At 45.6% G+C, this 22149-nt stretch overlaps 1 protein-coding gene across 3 annotated transcripts in view; it reads left to right on the forward strand.

Annotated features, from left to right (window-relative positions):
* Positions 1 to 15986, forward strand: part of ano3 (anoctamin 3) — a 42722-nt gene extending 26736 nt beyond the window's left edge. For all 3 annotated transcript variants that reach the window (XM_049722046.2, XM_049722045.1, XM_049722047.1), the window contains 19 exons: positions 1196 to 1330; positions 1413 to 1519; positions 2668 to 2723; positions 2791 to 2912; positions 3816 to 3950; positions 4860 to 4956; positions 5885 to 5945; positions 6674 to 6756; positions 6912 to 7052; positions 7480 to 7644; positions 7822 to 7858; positions 7935 to 8046; positions 8514 to 8571; positions 9495 to 9592; positions 9757 to 9914; positions 10549 to 10701; positions 12503 to 12653; positions 12723 to 12912; positions 12974 to 15986. In XM_049722046.2, the coding sequence (XP_049578003.1) occupies positions 1196 to 1330; positions 1413 to 1519; positions 2668 to 2723; positions 2791 to 2912; positions 3816 to 3950; positions 4860 to 4956; positions 5885 to 5945; positions 6674 to 6756; positions 6912 to 7052; positions 7480 to 7644; positions 7822 to 7858; positions 7935 to 8046; positions 8514 to 8571; positions 9495 to 9592; positions 9757 to 9914; positions 10549 to 10701; positions 12503 to 12653; positions 12723 to 12912; positions 12974 to 13156 (2242 nt within the window). In that variant the 3' untranslated portion in view covers positions 13157 to 15986. The remainder of the gene's footprint in view (positions 1 to 1195; positions 1331 to 1412; positions 1520 to 2667; positions 2724 to 2790; positions 2913 to 3815; positions 3951 to 4859; positions 4957 to 5884; positions 5946 to 6673; positions 6757 to 6911; positions 7053 to 7479; positions 7645 to 7821; positions 7859 to 7934; positions 8047 to 8513; positions 8572 to 9494; positions 9593 to 9756; positions 9915 to 10548; positions 10702 to 12502; positions 12654 to 12722; positions 12913 to 12973) is intronic.
* Positions 15987 to 22149: the final 6163 nt, after the last annotated feature.

The raw sequence follows: 22149 nt of genomic DNA on the forward strand, positions 1-22149 counted from the left end.
TATATATTTTGGCAGTCCCATATTGCTGTAAAATGATTTAACTTTTAGTACAATTTCCAAAATAGCCTCCCTTGTGTATGACTTTTGATGAAATGATGACCATTAGCTTTGGCTCGGTTGCACTGAACTGAAAACTCAGACATAAATATGCTCTGAGTGTTTACCAATGGTCTGTCACAACTCACAGGCTGAACAAATGGACCATATACAGGAGGTGGGAGCTTGCCGCTTCCATATCAATACTTGTACCCGAGTACCTGCTTTCTTCACAGCACACATAAACTCTGTGTTCACAAAGTCCCCATTTATATGTGTTTAATCAATACTGGGGTGGCAGCATCGTTAAGTCATTTTACAGTGCCTCAAGTTGAATGCGAGGAAGCTCTCAAGATTGCAATATGAGTCTGGGCTTCAAATTAAATCAATTCGAGTTATGGAGGGATGGATTTCATAGTGGCAAGGGGTTATGTATTGATAAGCAGCATCATGAAAACAAATGGCTCTATTAAATATTGTTTGCAAATTGTCTTCTCAAAGTTATACATTTTGCCTGCTAAGACAGTTTTGACCACCATTGGCAGTATAATACTCACAGACCTACTGCACATACTGATGGAACACAGAAGATGCGGTTGGTTTTTGCAGATGATAAAGAATATATGCAGCTGAGAATGTTTGTATGTTGACATTTGTGTTTCTAAATGAGTTGTTTTAAGATGCAAGTAGTGTGACAATGATGCTAGTTTAAATAGCCTGTCCAGAATGTTTAGCATTGTGTGTTAGCATTAGTTATGCAGTTTGGTTCAATACAAATTGTGTAATTGATGTTGTTTATATACACATTTGGCTTCATGAAGTATAAAAACTGTTTATTAATTTTTAGTATGTTTAGTTTAAAAGGAGAAATACGGTCGTTCTATCAGGGCTTTTGAGGCTATCATCAATTTTGTCTCAAATTTTCTTGCTCCACTGGCAGATATTTTGGTTAAATCAAGTAAAATATTCCACATTTCTCTAATTCTTTTGCCTTTTCTAATACAATTATTTGCAGTATATCTGTAGAGTGGATTGAGATGTTAGGGCTTGTCGGTGCCGGAGTAAAAGTTAATGATCCACTTGATAATGTCAACGTAGACAATCTTCATGTTACTAATCTGTATGGTTAATCCCCTCCTGCTGTGCTCCATCTGTGCAGCCGCTTTCATCTGAGATGTCGTCAGATCAAGAGCTGGCTTCCCAGAAATCCCATGAAGCTGGATAAGGAAGCACTGCCTGACCTGGAGGAGACCGACTGCTACACTGCCCCCTTTAGTCGAGCACGCATGCATCAGTAAAACATCATTACTCGACAACACATAATACCTAAAAATATTCAATGTCGCTAATGGTTTGCGCAATTCATTCCCACCCAGCTTCACTATCAACAACAGAGAGAGCTTCTTTTCCAACTCAACCAGAAGCAGAATCGTCCACCATGTCCTGCAGCGCACTAAGTATGAGGATGGAAAGTTAAAAATAGGTACAATGCCGACAGCGTAATAATCAGCACAAAGTTATAAATGGATAAAAGACCTTACTTGATTTTATGGCTTTGTATTTTCATTCTGCTTGTCTTTGAATCCACAAGGCAACTTAGTGGCCTAGTAGTAGAGTGTCCGCCCTGAGACTGGAAGGTTGTGGGTTCAAACCCCAGCCGGGTCATACCAAAGACTATAAAAATGGGACCCATTGCCTCCCTGCTTGGCACTCAGCATTAAGGGTTGGAATTGGGGGGGTTAGATCACCAAATGATTCCCGAGCGCGGCACCGCTGCTGCTCACTGCTCCCCTCTCCCCCAGGGGATGGATCAAAATCACATGGGGATGGGTTAAATGCAGAGGACAAATTTCACCACACCCAGATGTGTGTGTGACGATGATCATTGGGACTTTAAGTGCCATTAACACTTAATGAAACCTTGATCGTGTTGCACCCTGGTGAATTGGGATTGTAATTTTGGCACAGCATTATTTACAACACCATTCAAAACAAAATTGACTGTTCACTCCACTGATATTTAGTCAAGTTATTTTCTTAACCGCATGCTGATGTCCGCTGCTATAAATAAAAGCATTGTCACTTTTACGAGTCCGATCCAGACCAATCAGCATCAAGCGCCTTCTGGCAGTTTTTCAGGGTCACTCAGCACTTAATTCGATGTGCACTCATGCCTATGACATTCTGCCTTTAGGTATTTAATTAACAATGCTGATCAATAATGTGGGCCCATATGTCTTTTTGAAAATCTCAAACATTCCTACATTACGTGACAAGCTCCTGCGTTGACGCTAATGCCTTTCTTACGTGACAGCCAGCTGTGCTATGAAGAGCTTCTATGGAAGCCACATGAATTTTTAAATAAAGTCGAACCACTCTCCAATGAGACATTCACCCCCTTTGCTTGCTTTCCATTGAGGCGGGTTTCAGCATTCACTGCATAAATGTGATTCACACAGTACAGTATCCCGAAAGGTCTTATTCCTTCCTGGATTATACAACGTGCATAAACGACGACATAGGTTCAAATAAAACCTATTTAAGACTTGCTGATAAATTGCTGATACGTAGGTTTGTTAAAATACTCTGCAGATGCTCAATTGTGGAATTGATTGAAACTGTAATCGGCAGGTATCAACCGATTATTGGGCAACAACACATATGAGGCTGCCTTCCCTCCACACGAGGTGAGAAGATCAGACTTTTTGCTGACAGGTGTTTAGAAACTCATTATGGGTTCTGCATTCTCCTCAGGGTGGACACAAAAGCCGACATCCCATCAAGACACATGGTGCCCAGAACCACAGGCACCTTCTTTATGAGCGCTGGGCTCGTTGGGGGATCTGGTACAAATACCAACCTCTGGACCTCATCAGGTACTCTGGCATTGGTTGAAGTTTTCCTCGCTAATTAGAAGCCACAGCTTGGCTTTAAATACATTGAAGGAGTGAGACATAAAGAGTAACCTAGTTTTCCTGTGTATGCTGCCTCGTGTCGTGTGAACATATTCATTTATCAGACACTGCAGGTTTTCAAAGTGCCTCAGTCAACTCATTGCGGATGAGAATGAGACCTACATTCTTTCCATTTGCATCACGCACATCAAACAAGAGTGGTTTCTTTTTAACCTGCCTCCTCCACAAAGGTCTTCATGACTTGGTTTAAAATGGAAACAAGTGCTAAAAACAGAACAGTATCTCTTGGTAGGAACCAGATTTGATAACTTTAAAAAGGCAGAACAACTGAATGATTTTTGAGAGCAAATTAATAATGATAATTAAAATCAATATATTTTTTGTTGTTGACTGAAACAGTATTTATTTTACAAATTTCAAAAATGTACTCAATAAAACAAGACTACTGTATCTATTTTCTATCCGAACCAATACATTTAAACATTTGTCGAAAAGAGCAAGGGAAAAAAAAATTAACCTGCCACCCAATATGTGGATTGGGTCTTTGCATTAAGGTGGCTGCATTAGAATGCCTCGTTGTCACAATGAAGAAAAGCCCGGCAAGATTACAGCCACTGGAGGCTTTGAGCAAAACTCAAAATCATCTGAAATATTTCATAATAAAATTAATGTACTCTGATTTTAAATAGTCAGTGGCTTGTACCTATTTAAAAACATAATTAAAACAGCACAAGCTTTTAGACAATGTAGCAGGAAGCTAATTAGCATTATTGGCTCTTATTATATGGCTCGATACATCCTCCTCACATGACACCCTGAAACATGCTCGATGACGTGCCGTTTTCTGTTGTCTGTCACTTTCAGACGCTACTTCGGAGAGAAAATCGGTCTTTACTTTGCGTGGTTGGGCTGGTACACCGGCATGTTGATCCCCGCTGCTCTGGTTGGCGTCTTTGTCTTCCTCTACGGACTCTTCACCATGGACTCCAGCCAAGTCAGGTCAGATGACACTGCCTGGGGTTACGACAAAGAGCGTGCATACTGTTCATACATTAGGGCAGTGTTTCCCAACCACTGTGCCGCGGCACACTGGTGTGCCGTGAGAGACGTTCAGCTGTGCCGTGGGACTGTCCAATATTAATTACGGAGCGCATTGTAAACAGGATCGCCAAACCACTGGTCAGTTCGCGCAAGGCCTGGTCAGCCACTTGCTAATCGTGCATGTGTGGAGAATCGGAGAATCTTGAGATTTCATATTGTGTCGATATGATTGTATTGCATCGGCACATATTCTGGTGATCCTGAAAGGGGGATCCTTCCATCTGTGGTCCCTTCTCAAGGTTTCTCATTTTCCCCTGGCAGGGTTTTTTTGAGTTTTTCCTTGCCCTTTTGGGAGCTTATGATCAGGGGATGCTTTGAGAATAATTGTCAATTTTGGCTATGTGAAGCCCTTTGAGACTGTTTGTGATTTAGGGCTATACAAATAAACTTGACTTGACTTGACTTGACTTGACTTGACTTGACTTGACTTGACTTGACTTGACATATTCAGTTTATGTGTGTGTTGCTGTGTGCTTTTGCTAACAGTGACAGACACTATGACGGTTGTGGTGCGTTTGTGGTCCGATGGAAATCAGAGAATGCAGTTCAACCGGAGAACCTGGATTGGTTATTTTTCACATACGTAAAATAAGCAGTCAAGTCGAGACTCCTCGACTGTGATAGCCACTCAGCTGCTGTCAGAACAGTTTCGTTGTAATATAACTGATTTTAATATAGGAGCTTAACAGATTTTTGTTGGCGGTGTGCCGCGAGATTTTTTCCAATGAAAAGGTGTGCCATGAATGAAAAAAGTTTGGGAAACACTGCATTAGGGCATGAAGCTTAACGAACTGCTTGTCCCTTCAGCAAAGAAATTTGCGAAGCAACCACAATCACGATGTGTCCAATGTGTGAGGAGACCTGCAAGCCGTGGAGGCTGAGTGACAGCTGCGTCTATGCAAAGGTTTGCTATTCTGTCTTCACACAGCTTTGTTGAGTGACAATTCTAAAATTACATCCAGAAAAATACATTTGGTGCCATCAGGTGCACTTTGCAGGGAATCTTCAAAGACACTTTGTATGATGACCTTGTTACGAAATGGGGTTACATTATTTTTTTTCCTCAAAATTCTACACACAACTCCCCATAAACACAAAATCTAAAAGTGTTTTTCTTTTTCTTCTTTCTGTGGCACTAGGGGAGATTTATACGAATGTATTCAAACTAGAAATATAAGAATGTGTAGACTTTCCAATTGCCCAGTAGGTATTATGGAAAATGTGACCTCTAGAGGCACCATAAAATTGGGAAAATATTCCCATTCAATAAATATCCATCGATTTTTCTATACTGCTTGTCCCAATTATACTAAGGCTAATTATTACTATTAACGGTTAAAATGAAATGTAAGGATGTCATTTAAAAAAAAAAAAATCTCCCTGGATTCTACATTAGGTAAGGCTGTAAGTAAGTATTCATCTGTTTCCAATAACCTGTTTGGACCAAACCATTGTCTCCCTGATGGGGGGGTGTTACAGTCAATTAACTTTTCGCTAATATTGTGAGACTGCAATGCGCTACAAGAACTGACCCTCCTATTTGTCATAATTATGACACGAGACAGGCAAAAATAAATCACTATGATGCAATGCGGTTTCACACCACTGAAAATGTTCACATTGCTCACAAAGAAATGAAAACTGCACTACCATTACAGCACTTAATTCATCAGTGTCAATAATACAACTGAGCTTTATTTTCCTCGTAAACGCCATATTTTTATGCAACCCTTCTATTAAATGTCATTAAACGACGTAGGATTAATGTGTCTGCTGAGTGTAAATCTTAATGTTGCTTCTATGTTTCACGGCAACCTTTGTTGTGTGTCAAGGTGACCCATCTGTTTGATAACGGTGGCACTGTTTTCTTCGCTATCTTCATGGCTATCTGGGGTAGGTTTAATCGATTTTACATTGGCATGCATGCATTCACTGAATATTTGCAATCCGCTGTGTAAATATGATGTTCTGTATGTACACAGTACACAAGTGATGATGGTATATTCCAGCTTTGCCAGCTATGGCCTCATTGTGTGGTGGACTGTAAATGGTTCTGCAGCTCCTGGCCCTCATCCATCTTTCTGCCAATGTGAAAAATAATAACCTGTGCCCGCAGAGAACACTTGGCACATAATGTTCTATGTTTGGGCTCAATGAAGGCAGCAGAGCGCTGGAGAGCCCAGAGAGGTTCCAGCTTGCTGACTGTGGTCCGTAGCTCAGAATTTAGCATGAGGGCTTTTGGCAGAGTGGACCAAAACTAGGCAGGGCTGCACCACTGAGTGCACTTGAGGTCTTATGTGTGTCGGTGTCTGGAACACATCGTTTTGCCCAGGGGAACCGATGTAGTGCACTTTTGTGTCTCTTAAAAAAGTGGCGTTCTTTTTTCTCCTTGTTTGTTTGTATAGGCTGCTGGTCACGTTGACAGAGGGACAAAAATATTTATCTTATCATCACTGGTTTAGTACGCTTGTGCTACCCTCTTTTACCATCAGAGGACTGAAGACGTGTGTGTCGTAATGACTGCTTTTCATTTGGGATGTGCCCTTTGATTGCACCCGTAATTAGCAGTCAGACTTATATTGCACCTCAAAGCTAATCAATAATGTGATGGATCCCCGCAGCCACTGTCTTTTTGGAATTCTGGAAACGGAGGAGAGCCGAACTGACTTACGACTGGGATCTCATTGACTGGGAGGAGGAGGAGGTACGTATAGATCCCCTCCCGCCTTGTGGTCAACCTTTTATGATTTTGTCTTCATTTTTGTGCTGTGCCTGGTTTAAATATGACACCGCCATCGTGTTCCGCTAAAAGCATCTGCAGTTCAGTAGTTCATAAACGGAATGTGTGTCGTTCATCAGGAGGAGCTCCGGCCCCAGTTTGAAGCCAAATATTCCAGAGTGGAGCGGGTCAATCCCGTATCTGGCAAGCCCGAGCCTTTCCAGCCTCTCTCAGACAAGCTCAGCCGGCTCATGGTATCTGTGTCCGGAATATTCTTCATGGTAAACCCTTTGATCTCTCAATAATCTTCCCATTGGGGCTTTTCGTGAGTGTGTTATTCTGTGTGCTGCCTCTGGAGTGGTTTTGATGCGCCAGCTGTGGCATTACAACACCCCCTGCTGGACAAAATTTCATGGCACAATTATTATTATTTTATTATTGTATAATTTGATAATTTTATAACTATTATTTTATTATTTTATTATTTTATTATTTTATTATTTTATTATTTTATTATTTTATTATTTTATTTACAGCATCAATATCCAACTTTGAAGCTATTATTTTCCCTTTTAGCACAAATAAAAATCAACTTGAAATATCGGTGATCGGCCCCCTTGACATTTAATCATCAGTATCGGCATTGAAAAATAAATGGTTTTATCTCAAATTTAATTCTAACATTTTCTTATAATGTCCTCCGCTCAGATTTCGCTGGTCCTGACAGCCGTGTTTGCCGTGGTAGTTTTCCGTCTGATTGCCATGGAGAAGTTTGCATCATTCAACTGGCATTTTGTGAAGAAGAACTGGCAGTTTGCCACCTCTGGCACTGGCGTCTGCATCAACTTTATGATCATCATGTCTCTCAACGTGGTGGGTGTTCAGACAGACGCATCATCTGCTGTGTTTGCGGATCGAACACCAACAAATGTTCCTTGAAACATTTATTTTATTTACTATATTCCCGGAAATGTCACACCCGCGGCCAGAAAGTCTCATTTTTCCCCCTGCTTCTTTGCCACTGATTGTTTCCTTGCTAATATTTGTCAGGTGTATGAAAAAGTGGCCTATCTGCTGACAAATTTAGGTGAGCACAAGACAATCGCTAACATTATTCCAGCTCTTGACCCAGATTGTTGACAAGCCTTTATGTCCCCCTGCAGAACATCCAAGGACAGAATCTGAATGGGAGAACAGTTTTGCTCTCAAGATGTTCCTCTTCCAATTCGTAAACTTGAACAGTTCCACCTTTTATATTGCATTCTTCTTGGGAAGGTAGGCCATGAATCACATTTGCTGTTTTTACAGTGGATCACGCAAAGTGTTGACTTTCCAAACTCCTTGTCGGTAAATCTGCAAAAACAAAATCCAGACTTAATTTTGTCGTTCAATTATTCTGGTCCATATTTTGCCCAAAAGTAAATTTGTGCCTATATTAAGCCAAGAATATTTCAGTGTTTGTTCTTTTTGTTACGTTTTTGTTTTTCATTTTTCATTATAAATGGCTCAGTAAAGGTTAGGAACCTGACCGGCATTTTAGTCCACCATTCATTTCATAAAATAATTTTCCATTTCTGTAGAAAATGGATTTCCTCTATGTGCTGTCACACAAACGTCTAGAAATGTTTCATACCTGTGTTTTTATTTGACCTAATTGGGTGGCCGTCCCTCCCACTCGAGAGTTCATTAGTTTTCCTCTTATTGAATTTTTCAACTAATGCCGCCCGTCTCGATTTGTTTAGGTTTGCCGGCAGGCCTGGAAAATACAATAAACTCTTTAATCGGTGGCGACTGGAGGAGGTGAGTGCAAGGACGCGTCATCTCAAGTGGGTGATTATTTGAGCTGTGATAAACCCCCCATGATTTCCTTTTTTTAAAGATTTCCTTAAAATGTCTCATTTGCTTTGACTAAAAGAAATAATCCAACCATTAGATAAGCAGCTACCATAATTTCCGGACTATAAGCCGCACCGGACTATAAGACGCACCAGCTAAAAATTCAGGGATATTTTAGTTTTTTTCTTACATAAGCCGCACCGGACTATAAGCCGCACGTGCACATGAGTTTTTTACAAAGAAAGACAGTACGCAGAAAGCCGTAAAAATCCATAAATACGCCACGCCGCCATTTAAGCCTTAGGGTTCAAAGTAACCTTCTGAATAAAATGCATTAAAAGTTCACATTCATTACAACTTCTTTTTGGTGAGCAAAATGTCAGACGAATTGAATTTAAATGCTGATTGATTGGGTTTTAATACAATGCAGATGGTCCAAACAGCGCCACTGCTTTGTGTAATCTCTGAGTCACATGGCAGAGTAAGAGAAAGGGTTGAGAGCCCTTTGACGCAGGTCACCTAGCGTGTAGTCCTACTAAAGCTCATAATAGTCACAAGCAACACAGCCAGAATAAGCAGCAGCCATAGTAGTGTTTTAAAATAGTATTTTTGTTGTTGTTTTTTTCTTCACGATACCGCACAACAGTGGTCCACAGCCTTTTTACGAGTGTACAAAAGTGATCAAGTCATCACAAAAATCCCGGAAAAAATCTTATATAAGCCGCACCTGACTATAAACCGCAGGGTTCAAAATTTTTGAAAAAAGTCGCGGCTTATAGTCCGGAAATTATGGTAATTAAAATGATGTGGTGATCTGGAATACAAGGCATGAAATTGTAATCTAATAATATTTCTTGTCATCTAGTTGATTCTTCTTTTTCTTTCAGTGTCACCCGAGTGGCTGTTTGATTGATCTGTGCCTGCAAATGGGCGTCATTATGTTCTTCAAACAAATCTGGAATAACTTCATGGAGCTTGGTTATCCGTAAGTATTATTTCATTGCAAATTTTTTATTTATTTATTATTTTGATTGAATTTTACATCCTGTTGTGTTTTTCTCCTCCTGCCCCATAACACATGCTGAGACTTTTGACTGCATTGTAATAGTTATCGAGTTGAGTCACTGTGTGCACCTGTGGTTCTCTTAGTTTGCTGCAGAACTGGTGGTCTCGTAGGAAGATGAAGAAAGGTGGTGGCGCTGCAGGGCAGAATGTGGAGAATAAAAGTCAGCTACCTCAGTGGGATAAAGACTGGAATCTGCAGCCCATGAATGCACACGGTCTCGTGGACGAGTACCTAGAAATGGGTGAATCATTGTGTTGATGAACAAGGCAAACTAAATGTGTGTTTGTGTTCCATCGAATAGGAAGACAACCTAGTTGGCACCTACTAATCATTGACAAAAAATTGATAATCTATTATAGAATCAAATACGTCATACTCGTCAGTCCGCCCGTCACTTTGCAGACGTGTTTTGCTAGTCAAACGTGGCTGGAACAGTTTTGCTTTGAGCAACCAATTAGAGGATATTATTGTGGGCCAGCTCGCTGGCACTCTGCGGTGAATTTATAATCGAAATGCTTCAAGAAACAGTCTTTGTGCCAATATCATTCAAATTACATTGACGATGGCCTTGAGTTTGACATGGCAGTGCAAAAAAAATAATAATTCGGGGGAAAGAAGAATCATTCATGTCCATATAGTGCAGCCAAGAGAAATTTAACAAAATGGAATTGTAAATGTGGGTCAGTGCTTCTTATAGGCCAGCAAACAAGGCTTTCTGGGCCTGACAGTAACACATAACAGAAGCAGACAAAAGGATTTACCAGCTCTATTAACTTAAATTTTTTTTTTTTTTTTAAAGAATTTGAATCTGACTTGTTTCCTGCCTGTCCAAAAATTGTCAAAGTATTATTGAGCAAACTATCATTTCCTCTCAGTCCTCCAGTTTGGCTTCACTACCATCTTCGTAGCTGCGTTTCCGTTGGCTCCGCTCCTGGCTTTGCTCAACAACATCATTGAGATCCGTCTGGACGCTTACAAATTTGTCACCCAGTGGAGGAGACCCATGCCTGCCCGGGCCACAGACATCGGTGAGTTTGATACTTCTGTGTAAAATTCTCTAAATATAGCTCAATATGTAGCCAATTCCAAAGGGGTCATCTTAAATTTAATCTCCTAACTCTGTTCACGCTCAGTCTGGCATATTTATATTAATTGAAGACAGAGACGTGGAAACAATTTAGGAATCTATGTATGTATACACACCGAAGGTCCATTTGGAAGTCTCTTAAACACTGTAAATAAGAGCATGTCATCATATTACAAACATCGAAATAGGGCCAACATCACATTGACATTTTAGTCATTTGTGGCTTCTTAGTATTTGTGTATTTTGGAAGTTACGCTCTGTAACTGTAAATAAAAATCATTACCGTATTTGCCGGTGTATTGGTCGACCTTTTTCGATCCAAAATCGACCGAAAAAAATCGACCTCGACTTATACACCGAGTCATAAAATTTAACTTCGTAGTCATCGCTTCAAATGTGATGGTAACCAAGGCCGTTTCTCATGCATCTCATTGTGCGTTGCACTTAGAAAATTTGAACCGGGCGGCGTGCACGAGTGCGCGGCCCGCTGGAAGTTGAATGAGGCTCCGCGATCTCCTCCGCGGTGCTTATAAACAGCCGATCCGTTCGGTGGGGGCTATTTTCGGCCACTTGGCGCGTGCGCACGGCCTCCCGGATGTGCCGGGCGGGTGCGCGAGCTCGCCGGCCGCTGGAAGTCGAATGAGGCTCCGCGATCTCCTCCGCGGTGCTTATAAACAGCCGATCCGCTTGGCGGGGGCTATTTTCGGCCACTTGGCGCGTGCGCACGGCCTCCCGGATGTGCCGGGCGGGTGCGCGAGCTCGCCGGCCGCTGGAAGTCGAATGAGGCTCCGCGATCTCCTCCGCGGTGCTTATAAACAGCCGATCCGCTTGGCGGGGGCTATTTTCGGCCACTTGGCGCGTGCGCACGGCCTCCCGGATGTGCCGGGCGGGTGCGCGAGCTCGCCAGCCGCTGGAAGTCGAATGAGGCTCCACGATCTCGTCCGCGGTGCTTATAAACAGCCGATCCGCTCGGCGGGGGCTATTTTCGGCCACTTGGCGCGTGTGCACGGCCTCCCGGATGTGCCGGGCGGGTGCGCGAGCTCGCCGGCCGCTGGAAGTCGAATGAGGCTCCGCGATCTCCTCCGCGGTGCTTATAAACAGCCGATCCGCTCGGGGGGGGCTATTTTCGGCCACTTGGCGCGTGCGCACGGCCTCCCGGATGTGCCGGGCGGGTGCGCGAGCTCGCCGGCCGCTGGAAGTCGAATGAGGCTCCGCGATCTCCTCCGCGGTGCTTATAAAGTGCCGATCCGCTCGGCTTGGAGCTATTTCCGGCCTCCCGTTGGTGCCGGGCGGCGTGCGCGAGCTCGCCGGCCGCTGGAAGTCGAATGAGGCTCCGCGATCTCCTCCGCGGTGCTTATAAACAGCCGCATGCGCACGGCCTCCCGGAATTTGAACACATTTCGTCAATAAATTTCGCATATTGAATTTTGAAGTTTAATATAATGCAACAATTGAGCTCGACTTATACAAATGATATATCATAAAATCGTAAATTTCCGTCGAATTTTAGGGGGTCGACTTATACACCGAGTCGACCTATACACCGGCAAATACGGTATTTTTTATTTTTTTTAGGCCGGTGCCAAATCCGACATTTGACAGAATAAAGTTCTAATAACTGATTAATTGGCAAAGTGTGCACAACCAATATTGAATTCACAGTTAGTACACACTGCCGGTTCATCAAGCGTCACGCATGTTTGATGTTTCCCTGTTGTAAAATATTGATGGCATTTGATCAGGTATCTGGCACGGGATCCTTGAAGGTATCGGCGTGCTCGCTGTCATCACCAACGCCTTTGTCATCGCCATCACCTCAGACTACATCCCTCGATTTGTATATGCCTTCAAATATGGCCCCTGCATGGACAGGGCGTACCGCCATGACGACAAGTAAGAAGGATGTGAATTGCACAAGTGGCTTAGCTTCACGTGTGCTAAACATCTCCTTTGTCTCTGCAGGTGTTTGCGAGGGTACATGAATAGCAGCCTTTCTGTTTTTGATATGAGTGTGCTGAAGAACAGCAGCGAGCCGGAATACTGTTGGTATCGAGACTACAGAGCCCCACCCTGGAGCAAGGTGCCCTACGAGTTCACTCTGCAGTTCTGGCACGTCCTGGCTGCCAGACTGGCCTTCATCATTGTTTTTGAGGTACGTCTACTCTTCGCTTTATTAATCAAGCCCTCCTCATATTAGTGACTGCTTTTCTCAGCACCTGGTGTTTGGCATCAAGTCCTTCATTGCGTACCTCATTCCGGACATGCCCAAGGACCTTTGTGACCGAATGCGCAGAGAAAAGTACCTCATGCAGGAGATGATGTACGAGGCGGAGCTGGAGCACCTGCAGAAGGAGCGCAAGAAGAACGGACTGCGTTATCACCACGAGTGGCCTTAACTTTTCAAGCCCCTCTCACGTGTCCAGCCAACGTCTATTTCACCTTCGGCAGATTCACCAAAGACTTTCCATGTGACACCCCCTCCACTTTAAAGCTGCTTCACTGCGAACACTCCCTCCCTCGCCATCTGTTGCCGAGTTGGCGCCGCCCTCGTGTTCCGACACCCTTCCCGATCCATCACCTGGCTTCCTGCGGCAGCATCTCCCGCCAACCCCCCTCCCCCTCCTCCTCCCTTCTGCTGCATCTCATGGCCTCACTACCACTATAATGTTTACTATGCAGAAGAAGGGCTGCAGCGGTTCACTTGGTCAGCCATCTTGCACTCTTCTCTTTCCGTGTGGCAGCTAGCACCTCGTCTGCTTAGACTCGCTGCATGTTTTTCGTTTTCTTCGCCGAGCGTTAGCAGTTCCTGCTCGTTTCCAAATGGGACGGACGAGGTTCCTGCAAAGCGACTGTAAATGGCCTTCTAAGCATGCTGAATACTCTTTGTGGCAAGATGTAAAAAAGCAACAGCACTCATCATGGAGAATTGTCTATAGCAGCCTAGAAAGTGCATGGTAGTGTTGTTGTTGTATCCCTACTCGGTGCCTGGTTTGTTTGTTTGTTTGTTTGTTTGTTTGTTTGTTTGTTTGTTTGTTTGTTTGTTTGTTTGTTTGTTTGTTTGTTTGTTTGTTTGTTTGTTGTGCTACTGCCTACCGAGCTCGACTGCCTTGAGTTCGCAGGATGTGAACTTTTAGCGATATGATTGTGCCTACAGTTTTGCGCCGACATCACGTGTGCCTGTTTGTGCTGCACGTGCGCTTTCAAGTGCAACAAGTCTTCTCTTAACGCGTTCTGCTCCCGAGAGGTTTTTGTTTTGGATTAGAGTCACACACTTAGGTAGCCTCTGTGGTCTAATGGCTCTGAAACCACAACGTCCGTTGAAACGTAACTGCGACGTATGCACGCAGGAGCCGCAAATCTGCTTTTCCCCTCGTTCTACGCTCATGGCCTGTTTTTCATTTGTTATTGGAATGGCTGGAGTATGGTTGAAACTTGGATCGTTTGGACATACCTGTGGCTTGGATGTTCACTGCACAAAGAACATCGGTCCGCTGCCACAGGAAAAAAAAAGAAAAGCACTTAGACATTTCTTCTCAAGTAAAGAATGCCAGCCAAGTGCAGTTTTAACTCCGCTGTGATGCTAATTGTTTCGAAATTTGGTCGGTTCAAAGGAAAGCCGCCTGGCATTGTCTTTGCTCATTCATGACTTGGAAAATCAGAGTGGCACATTTTGAGGCCAAACCACATGCACTCAATTACAACGTAAAATATACTGTCAAATTTCCATTCAAAATACGTCCGGATACTTACTTTTTTTTTTTTAACTCTTTTGTTTTAATCTGGAAGGGGAAAAAAGATTTTAATGTTATCACAGATGCAAGAACAAACACCAGGCCAGTCCAACAATATTATTGTTGCTTTAAATCCTTTTCTATCCTGCTATTATTCCTTGTGTTATGGGTAATAACTTTCCATTTTGATTGGAAACAAGACAAGTATATTTGTTTGACCTTTACCTCAAAGTGTGGAATGAAAGCTGCATTGAAATGGTAAAAAAATAGATATTTTTAAGACCTCAGTTTGCGTTATAAATTGTCCACATTTACACGAAACAAACAAAGAATAAAAATAAAATATTCTATCACTGATGTTGGGGGAAAAAAAATCTACGATTCATATTTTGTAAGTAATCCAATTATGTTGCCATTCTATGTGTATATATGGTTCAGGATTTATTTTTTCATTTTTCTGTTAATTTATTTTTGCTATTTGTATTCACTCACCAATGTCTTGTTTGCATTTCTCAGGTGTCCTCTGAATGCTTGCTGATAATATTTTTCAATCACATTTTCTACAAAACAATGAAATGGTGAATATGCAATGATGCATCCACCAACATGATGTGTTTTGGGTTTAGTGAGGTAATCCTAACCATGCATATTCATTCTGACATTTAATCACCTCTAAAAAACATTGACAAAAAAACAGATTGCTTTCATTGTATTCTATCAGAAAATGTCATTTAAAATATGTTTTTTTTTTCCCGCTAGTGACTGACTAATTGTTCGGAAGGTACTTCGGGTTCCCTGCTAAGTGAAGATTGAAAATCTATGCATGTTGTAATTCTTGTACAGTCCAATTTGCATGATTTAGTGCCTCCTTTTGGCAGCGCTAACATCAATAAGTTTATCTTAAACATATCACAAACACATTTCAGTACTGAGGATTTTAGAAAGCGCGGGCCAGACACATATTTCGTGGAGGAAGTGAATTTTATACAATGTGGCTATTTTCTAGATTTAAAAAAAAAAAAACTATGATTAAATCTGTTCAAAAATAAATTTGATGAATTGAAACCCATCTTAAATTAATTGTTTATATTGGTTTTCTGCCCCCCCCCAAAACAATCATGGCTGAGCTCCCTAACACAAGTATGAAGTCGGCACAGTGAAATAAAAGTTTTCCTAATGCCTCCTACCGCTGTTGGCAATAGCACAATGTGAGTATTGTAATGATTCGTAATAACAGCTTGACATTGCACTCTCTGAAAACTTGGAGTGGAATTTATTTGAGAAGTGGATGCACAGACACAAAAGTATTAGGGCAGACATTTTGTTGAGCGGTGACGTGAGTGTATTAGTAACATGGTTTACTTGGTTCTTGTTTACATGTAAAAAAAAAAGATCTATATAAATATTGAAATGTAAAACAAACAATGTAAAATAAGAAAATTTGGATATCACTCTTTTCTGTAATAAATCATGGATTGTATCTTTTAAATTTCAATCTGTTGTGTTTCCTCTAGTATTGTGTTACTTGCCCGTGCAAAATTTTGACTTTTTAATTCAACTTCTTGAAGACTCACAAAAATTCTGCCATTTAATAACAACACTGAAGCTTAATTATATTTGAGGTGTCCATCCGTGGAGGTGTACAAATTGGCGTCGATTAAAACGATTGTTGTCAGGTCTTGGCTGAGGTCGTTGTTCTACCCTGAGACGTTCTAGCTAGTCTATTTATTAAGTGCTGCGTCTGCACAAGAAGTTTTGCCGATTCTGTTTATGGAGCAAAATGATTTATTTCGTTGCTCCCTCTACAATTACAAACCAAGATTCCTCTTTTTCCCCCCATATACCATACCCTGTTGAAATAGTGTTTTTCTATGGCAAAACTACTACTTGAGAAAAAAAATAACAGCTTTTACGGGCCAGGCGGGTCTCAAGTCCTGGACAAATGCACTGACAATGTTTTCAGCTTGGAACAACATGTTTATTCTTTTATTTACTCACAAAGTGTTTGTGCAGAGCAGTGTCGGTTTACCTGCTGGCACAAAAAGACACATCAGCGTTGTTAATGAAATTTTATCCTCCCACTCAGCCAGAACAGCAAAAGTAGAGTGCCATGGGGAAACTTTAATACTTTAAAGCCCTTTCCATTTGAAAATGACAACTTGGACTAAAACAAGCAAATAAATGAAGACATATATCAAGAACTTAAGTCCGCAGTGTGACTGCAAAATCCCAAGTAATCTCCAACATATCCATTAGACTCTAAGAAAATTAAAAGCTGACTACTCGGCTGGAAAATGCTGTGTGATGTGTCTGCAAGTGTGAATGATGATAAAAAACAAAAAAGTAATTTTGAATTGCTCATTGGAATGAATCTACAGATGAAACAAAACAAAACGCACTGCTTAAAAAAAGTGCACCATGTTTTGCTCTTCAATGCTATTGTAAATTGTCTGAATTTTTCTAATTTTTTTCATAGCTGTAACCTTGGTGTCACACACACCACTTTCCCTTTCATGCACCGACAAGTTACGAGGTCATGGTCGCTGTAAATATGATTGATACTACAGTACGCACATGGTACACATAAAGCAAGTCGCTTAGCAAGGGAATCATGGAGCCCATAATGGTCATGGCTATAAATTCAGCCAAACACACACGTGAACTGGCCAAGATGGCCAGTGTGAGAGACAGAAGTCTAAAAATCATCAGAGGGCAATGTTCTTTGGAGTGCTTTTATTACTCCCTAATGGTAAAATATGTTTCGCATTAACACACCCAATGTGATCACCGACTAGTGAAATTCCATGAAAATGAATTAAAAGTTTCAAATAACATCACTCCTGGAACGATTTCTCAAATTAGACATGCTGATTTTGTCAACAGAGAACAACAAAGACTCGAGGTTGCTGTTAGGATTCTTAATCCGATACAAAATGAAGTGAAAAACTTGCTAGTAAATGTTGACAAGATAACATTAGCAGGATTGCAAAATGTCAAAAAAAAATCATTGAGTAGTATAACTCTGGTTATAAAATGTTTTTTGTGGTTTTTCTTTTGCTACATTTATTCCAAGTGAGATCGCGGCGGTGTTTAAGTATTTGTCCACTTTTATTAGAACTGGAAATTGTTCAGGGCCGATGAGGCTTTCTCTGCTGGCCTCAGCACTAACAGGAGCACTGACCTACATTTACACGCTAAAGTCTAATATTTGTTCTATGAATGGCCAGTATCATACTGTCATGCAGACATAAGCTGTCACGTGCTGGTGCCACCTGCGACAGGACCCCCCCTGCCAGTGGAATCGCCGTCACCTGCCACGGGTTCATGGACAGCGCTATATCAGCGCCGCCAGCGCAGACCCAAGTGTCAGTCTGTCCCGTGATGCTTCGCTCATCTGTCCCTGAAACTTACAATTCGAATCCACAGAACTGCTTGTCCACCCCAGCCAGATCGCCGCTCCAGCGCCAGCCACCCCCATCATCACCTTCCGCAATAAAGTCTGTCGCTACGCACTTGGCTGTACTGTCCGATCCCTTACAGTACAGACTGACCACACTATGCAGCCAGCGAACGACGAGACGGCATTGAGCCGACTGGAGCGAGCCGAGACCGCCATCAGCAGCCTGTCCGCCGACATGCGGAATCTGATTGAGGTTGGTCAACAACAACAGCTACAGCAGCAGGAGATGGCCCAAGCCCTCCAGAGACTGTCAGTGGCTGCGTCCCCGGCTGTCACGGCACCCCCGCACCGCCCATCTGCCGAGGCCAGGAGGCTCGTGGACGTCCCGGAGCCCCGCCTTGGCAACATCGAGAAGTTTAACGGAGACCCCACGCACGTGAGGGCATTCGTGACTAACTGCCGTATAATGTTCAGCCTCCAGCCCGTCACGTTTGCGTCGGAATCTGCCAAGGTTGGGTTCGTCCTAACCCACCTCACGGGCGAGGCGTGGCTGTGGGGTCTGGCCGAATACGAGAGGATGGCCCCAGCTTGCGATTCATTTGACGCCTTCGCGGAGGAATTGCTCTGCCTGTTCGACCTGGGCTCCGCCGCCGAAGACGGCGCCGAGGAACTGGCGACGCTGCGTCAAGGTAGCCGATCGGTCGCGGAGTACGCACTTAAGTTCCAGACGTTGGCCGGCAGCAGCGGATGGAACACGCCGGCGCTCGTTAGCACATTCCTCAACGGCCTCGCTGAGTACATGAAAGACGAGCTGGTTTCTTACGATTGCCCGCGAACCCTAAAGGGCACGATGGACTTGGCGGCCCGAGTAGACCGGCGGATCCGGACGCGGCGGCGCGATCGGGAGAGGAGGTCCCCGCGGAACCCGCGTGGTCACCTTCCTCCGTCTGCTGGGGACCCGCCAACCACACCACCCGCTGAGCCCATGGATCTGGGAGGGGCTCGGGTCCCCTCGGAGGAGCACCGTCGACGCCTCTCACTGGGCTTGTGCCAGAACGTGGCGGCCTTGGTGGATTCCGGCGCGGAGGGGAACATCATGGACATTAGCCTGGCACGCCAGTGGGGTGTCGGCTTCCTCCCTCTGAGCCCGTCCATTCCCGCACGTGCCATTGATGGCCGTCTGATCGGCGAGGTGGCTTTCGTGACGGAACCAGTTAAGTTACTGCTCTCCGGCAATCACCACGAGACCATCCAGTTTTTTCTTCTTTCCCTCCCAGGACAGCAGCTCATACTGGGGCACCCTTGGTTGCGGCAGCACAACCCGGTGCTGGACTGGGAGGTGGGGGTTGTTCGGCAGTGGAGCGAACGCTGCCATCGGGTGTGCCTGAAGGCGGCCACCAGCCCACTCGGCAGAGCCCCGCCCAGGTACAGTCCCGACATCTCCAATGTCCCAGCGTTTTATCACAAACTCAAGGAGGTTTTTAGTAAAGCCAGGGCCACTTCTCTTCCTCCACACCGGTCCTACGATTGCGCCATCGATCTGTTGCCCGGCACCTTCCCTCCCAAGGGACGCGTCTACTCCCTGTCCGCTCCTGAGCGCCGGGCTATGGAGGAATACATCCGGGAGTCCCTGGCAGCCGGTATCATACGGCCGTCCTCTTCACCTGCGGGAGCGGGGTTTTTCTTCGTGAAGAAGAAGGAGGGCACGCTACGCCCGTGTATCGACTACCGGTGAATAAACGAGATCACTGTAAAGAACCGATACCCGCTGCCTCTTCTGTCTTCCGCCTTCGAGAGCCTTCAGGTTGCCACCATTTTCACAAAGCTGGATCTTCGCAACGCGTACCACCTGATCCGCATCCGGGAGGGAGACGAGTGGAAGACGGCTTTAGACACCCCGAGCGGACACTACGAGTACTTGGTGGTTCCGTTTGGGCTCACCAACGCCCCAGCGGGTTTCCAGTCCCTGATAAATGACGTGTTACGAGACATGCTGGACAAATTCGTGTTTGTTTATTTGGACAACATCCTCATCTTCTCCCGCTCGCTCCCTGAGCACATCAAGCATGTTCGGGCGGTGCTGCGCCGTCTCCTTGAGAATTCGCTCTACGTGAAGGCAGAGAAGTGCGAGTTCCACGCCTCCTCTGTCAAATTCCTCGGCTACGTGGTGCGTGAGGGATCCATCGAAATGGACCCTGGGAAGGTGCAAGCGGTCACGTCATGGCCTGTTCCCGAAACACGCAAGCGGCTGCAACAGTTCTTAGGATTCGCGAACTTTTATCGCCGTTTTATTCGGGGATACAGCACGGTGGCCGCGCCCCTCACCGCCCTTACCAGCCCCGCCTCCCCGTACAAAAGGACGGAACGGGCAGAACAGGCATTTCAGGAGCTTAAGAGGAGTTTCACATCCGCTCCCATCCTCAAGGTTCCCGATCCCGACAGACAGTTTGTGGTCGTGGACGCCTCGAACGTGGGTGTCGGGGCGGTGTTGTCTCAACGTAGCCGCCAAGACGATCGTCTCCACCCGTGTGCCTTCTTTTCTCGCCGTCTGTCAGCCTCGGAACGAAACTATGACATCGGTAATCGGGAGCTCCTCGCCATCAAGTTGGCCTTGGAGGAGTGGCAGCATTGGCTGGAGGGCGCCACCACTCCGTTCATCGTCTGGACCGACTTGGAGTATTCTGAGATCGGCCAAGAGACTGAACGCGAGACAAGCACGGTGGGCTCTGTTCTTTGACCGGTTTGAGTTCTCTCTTTCCTATAGACCGGGTTCCCGTAGCGCGAAGGCGGACGCCCTGTCGCGTTTGTTTCCTGGGGGGGAGGAGGGACAGGATCCGCCTCCCACTATCCTCCCGAGCTCGGTTCGGGTGGCGGCTCTTACATGGGAGATCGAACCCCAAGTGGAAGCCGCATCACGCGATCAACCCGGCCCCAGCAACTGCCCGGAGGGTCGCCTGTTCGTCCCTGAATGCCTGCGGTCGTCCGTGCTGCAATGGGCGCACGACTCACGCCTGGCCTGTCATCCCGGCGCTGCACGCACGAGGTACGTGGTGGCACAGCGTTTCTGGTGGCCCACCTGGCAAGTGGACACCAGCGATTAAGTCAGAGCCTGCTCAATTTGTAACCGCTGCAAGACATCTACTCGTCCTCCGGCCGGGCTGCTTCAACCCTTGCCGGTTCCCCAGCGTCCCTGGTCTCACCTGTCAATCGACTTTGTCACGGGCCTCCCCCCTCAGAGGGAAACACGGTGGTCCTCACGATGGTGGACCGTTTCAGCAAGATGACGCATTTCATCCCTCTGCCTAAGCTCCCATCTGCGAAGCAGACTGCGTCCATCATGGTGCGGGAGGTGTTTCGTCACCACGGTCTCCCACAAGACATCGTGTCAGACCGAGGTCCTCAATTCGCTTCCACCTTCTGGACGGAGTTCTGCCGACTCCTCGGCGCCACGGCCAGCCTCTCCTCGGGGTTTCACCCTCAGTCCAATGGTCAAGCGGAGCGCCTGAACCAGGAACTGGGCAGGTCTCTCCGATGCATGGCCGCCGGGGACCAGCGCGGGTGGGTCCAACAGCTTCCCTGGGTAGAGTATGCTCACAATTCCCTCCCCAGCTCGGCCACGGGACTTTCGCCTTTCCACTGCGTCTTCGGGTACCAGCCACCCTTGTTCGCCCACCAGGAGCGTGGTGCGGCGTGCCCGTCGGCCCAGGCTTGTGTCCGCCGTTGTCATCGTGCCTGGGCGAGGGGCCGGGTCACTCTTCTCCGCTCTGTTTCAGGCTACGCCCGCCAGGCGAACAAGCACCGAACGCCGGCTCCGGAGTACAGAGTGGGGCAGCGTGTGTGGCTCTCGACGCGGGATTTGCCGCTGTGAGCGGGATCCCGCAAACTGGCGCCCCGCTTTATTGGACCTTTCCCTATTCAGAAGGTGATTGGCCCGGCCGCAGTCCGTCTTCTCCTTCCAGATTCCATGAGGGTTCACCCCACATTCCACGTGTCCCGTGTGCGGCCCATCCATGAGAGCGCGTTGGCGCCCGTTCCGCCGCCGCCACCCCAGCTCGTCGATGGGGGTCCGGCTTACGCTGTCCGCTCCCTGCTCCAATCGCAGCGGCGCGGTCATGGCCTCCAAAACCTCGTGGATTGGGAGGGTTATGACGACGCGCACCGCTCCTGGGTTCAGAGCCGCTGGATACTCGACCGTTCGCTCATCACGGAGTTCCATCGCTGTCATCCGGACCAACCAGGTCCTCGGCGCGGGTGCCCG

Source organism: Syngnathus scovelli, chromosome 6, assembly GCF_024217435.2.
Source record: "Syngnathus scovelli strain Florida chromosome 6, RoL_Ssco_1.2, whole genome shotgun sequence".
NCBI lineage: Eukaryota > Metazoa > Chordata > Actinopteri > Syngnathiformes > Syngnathidae > Syngnathus > Syngnathus scovelli.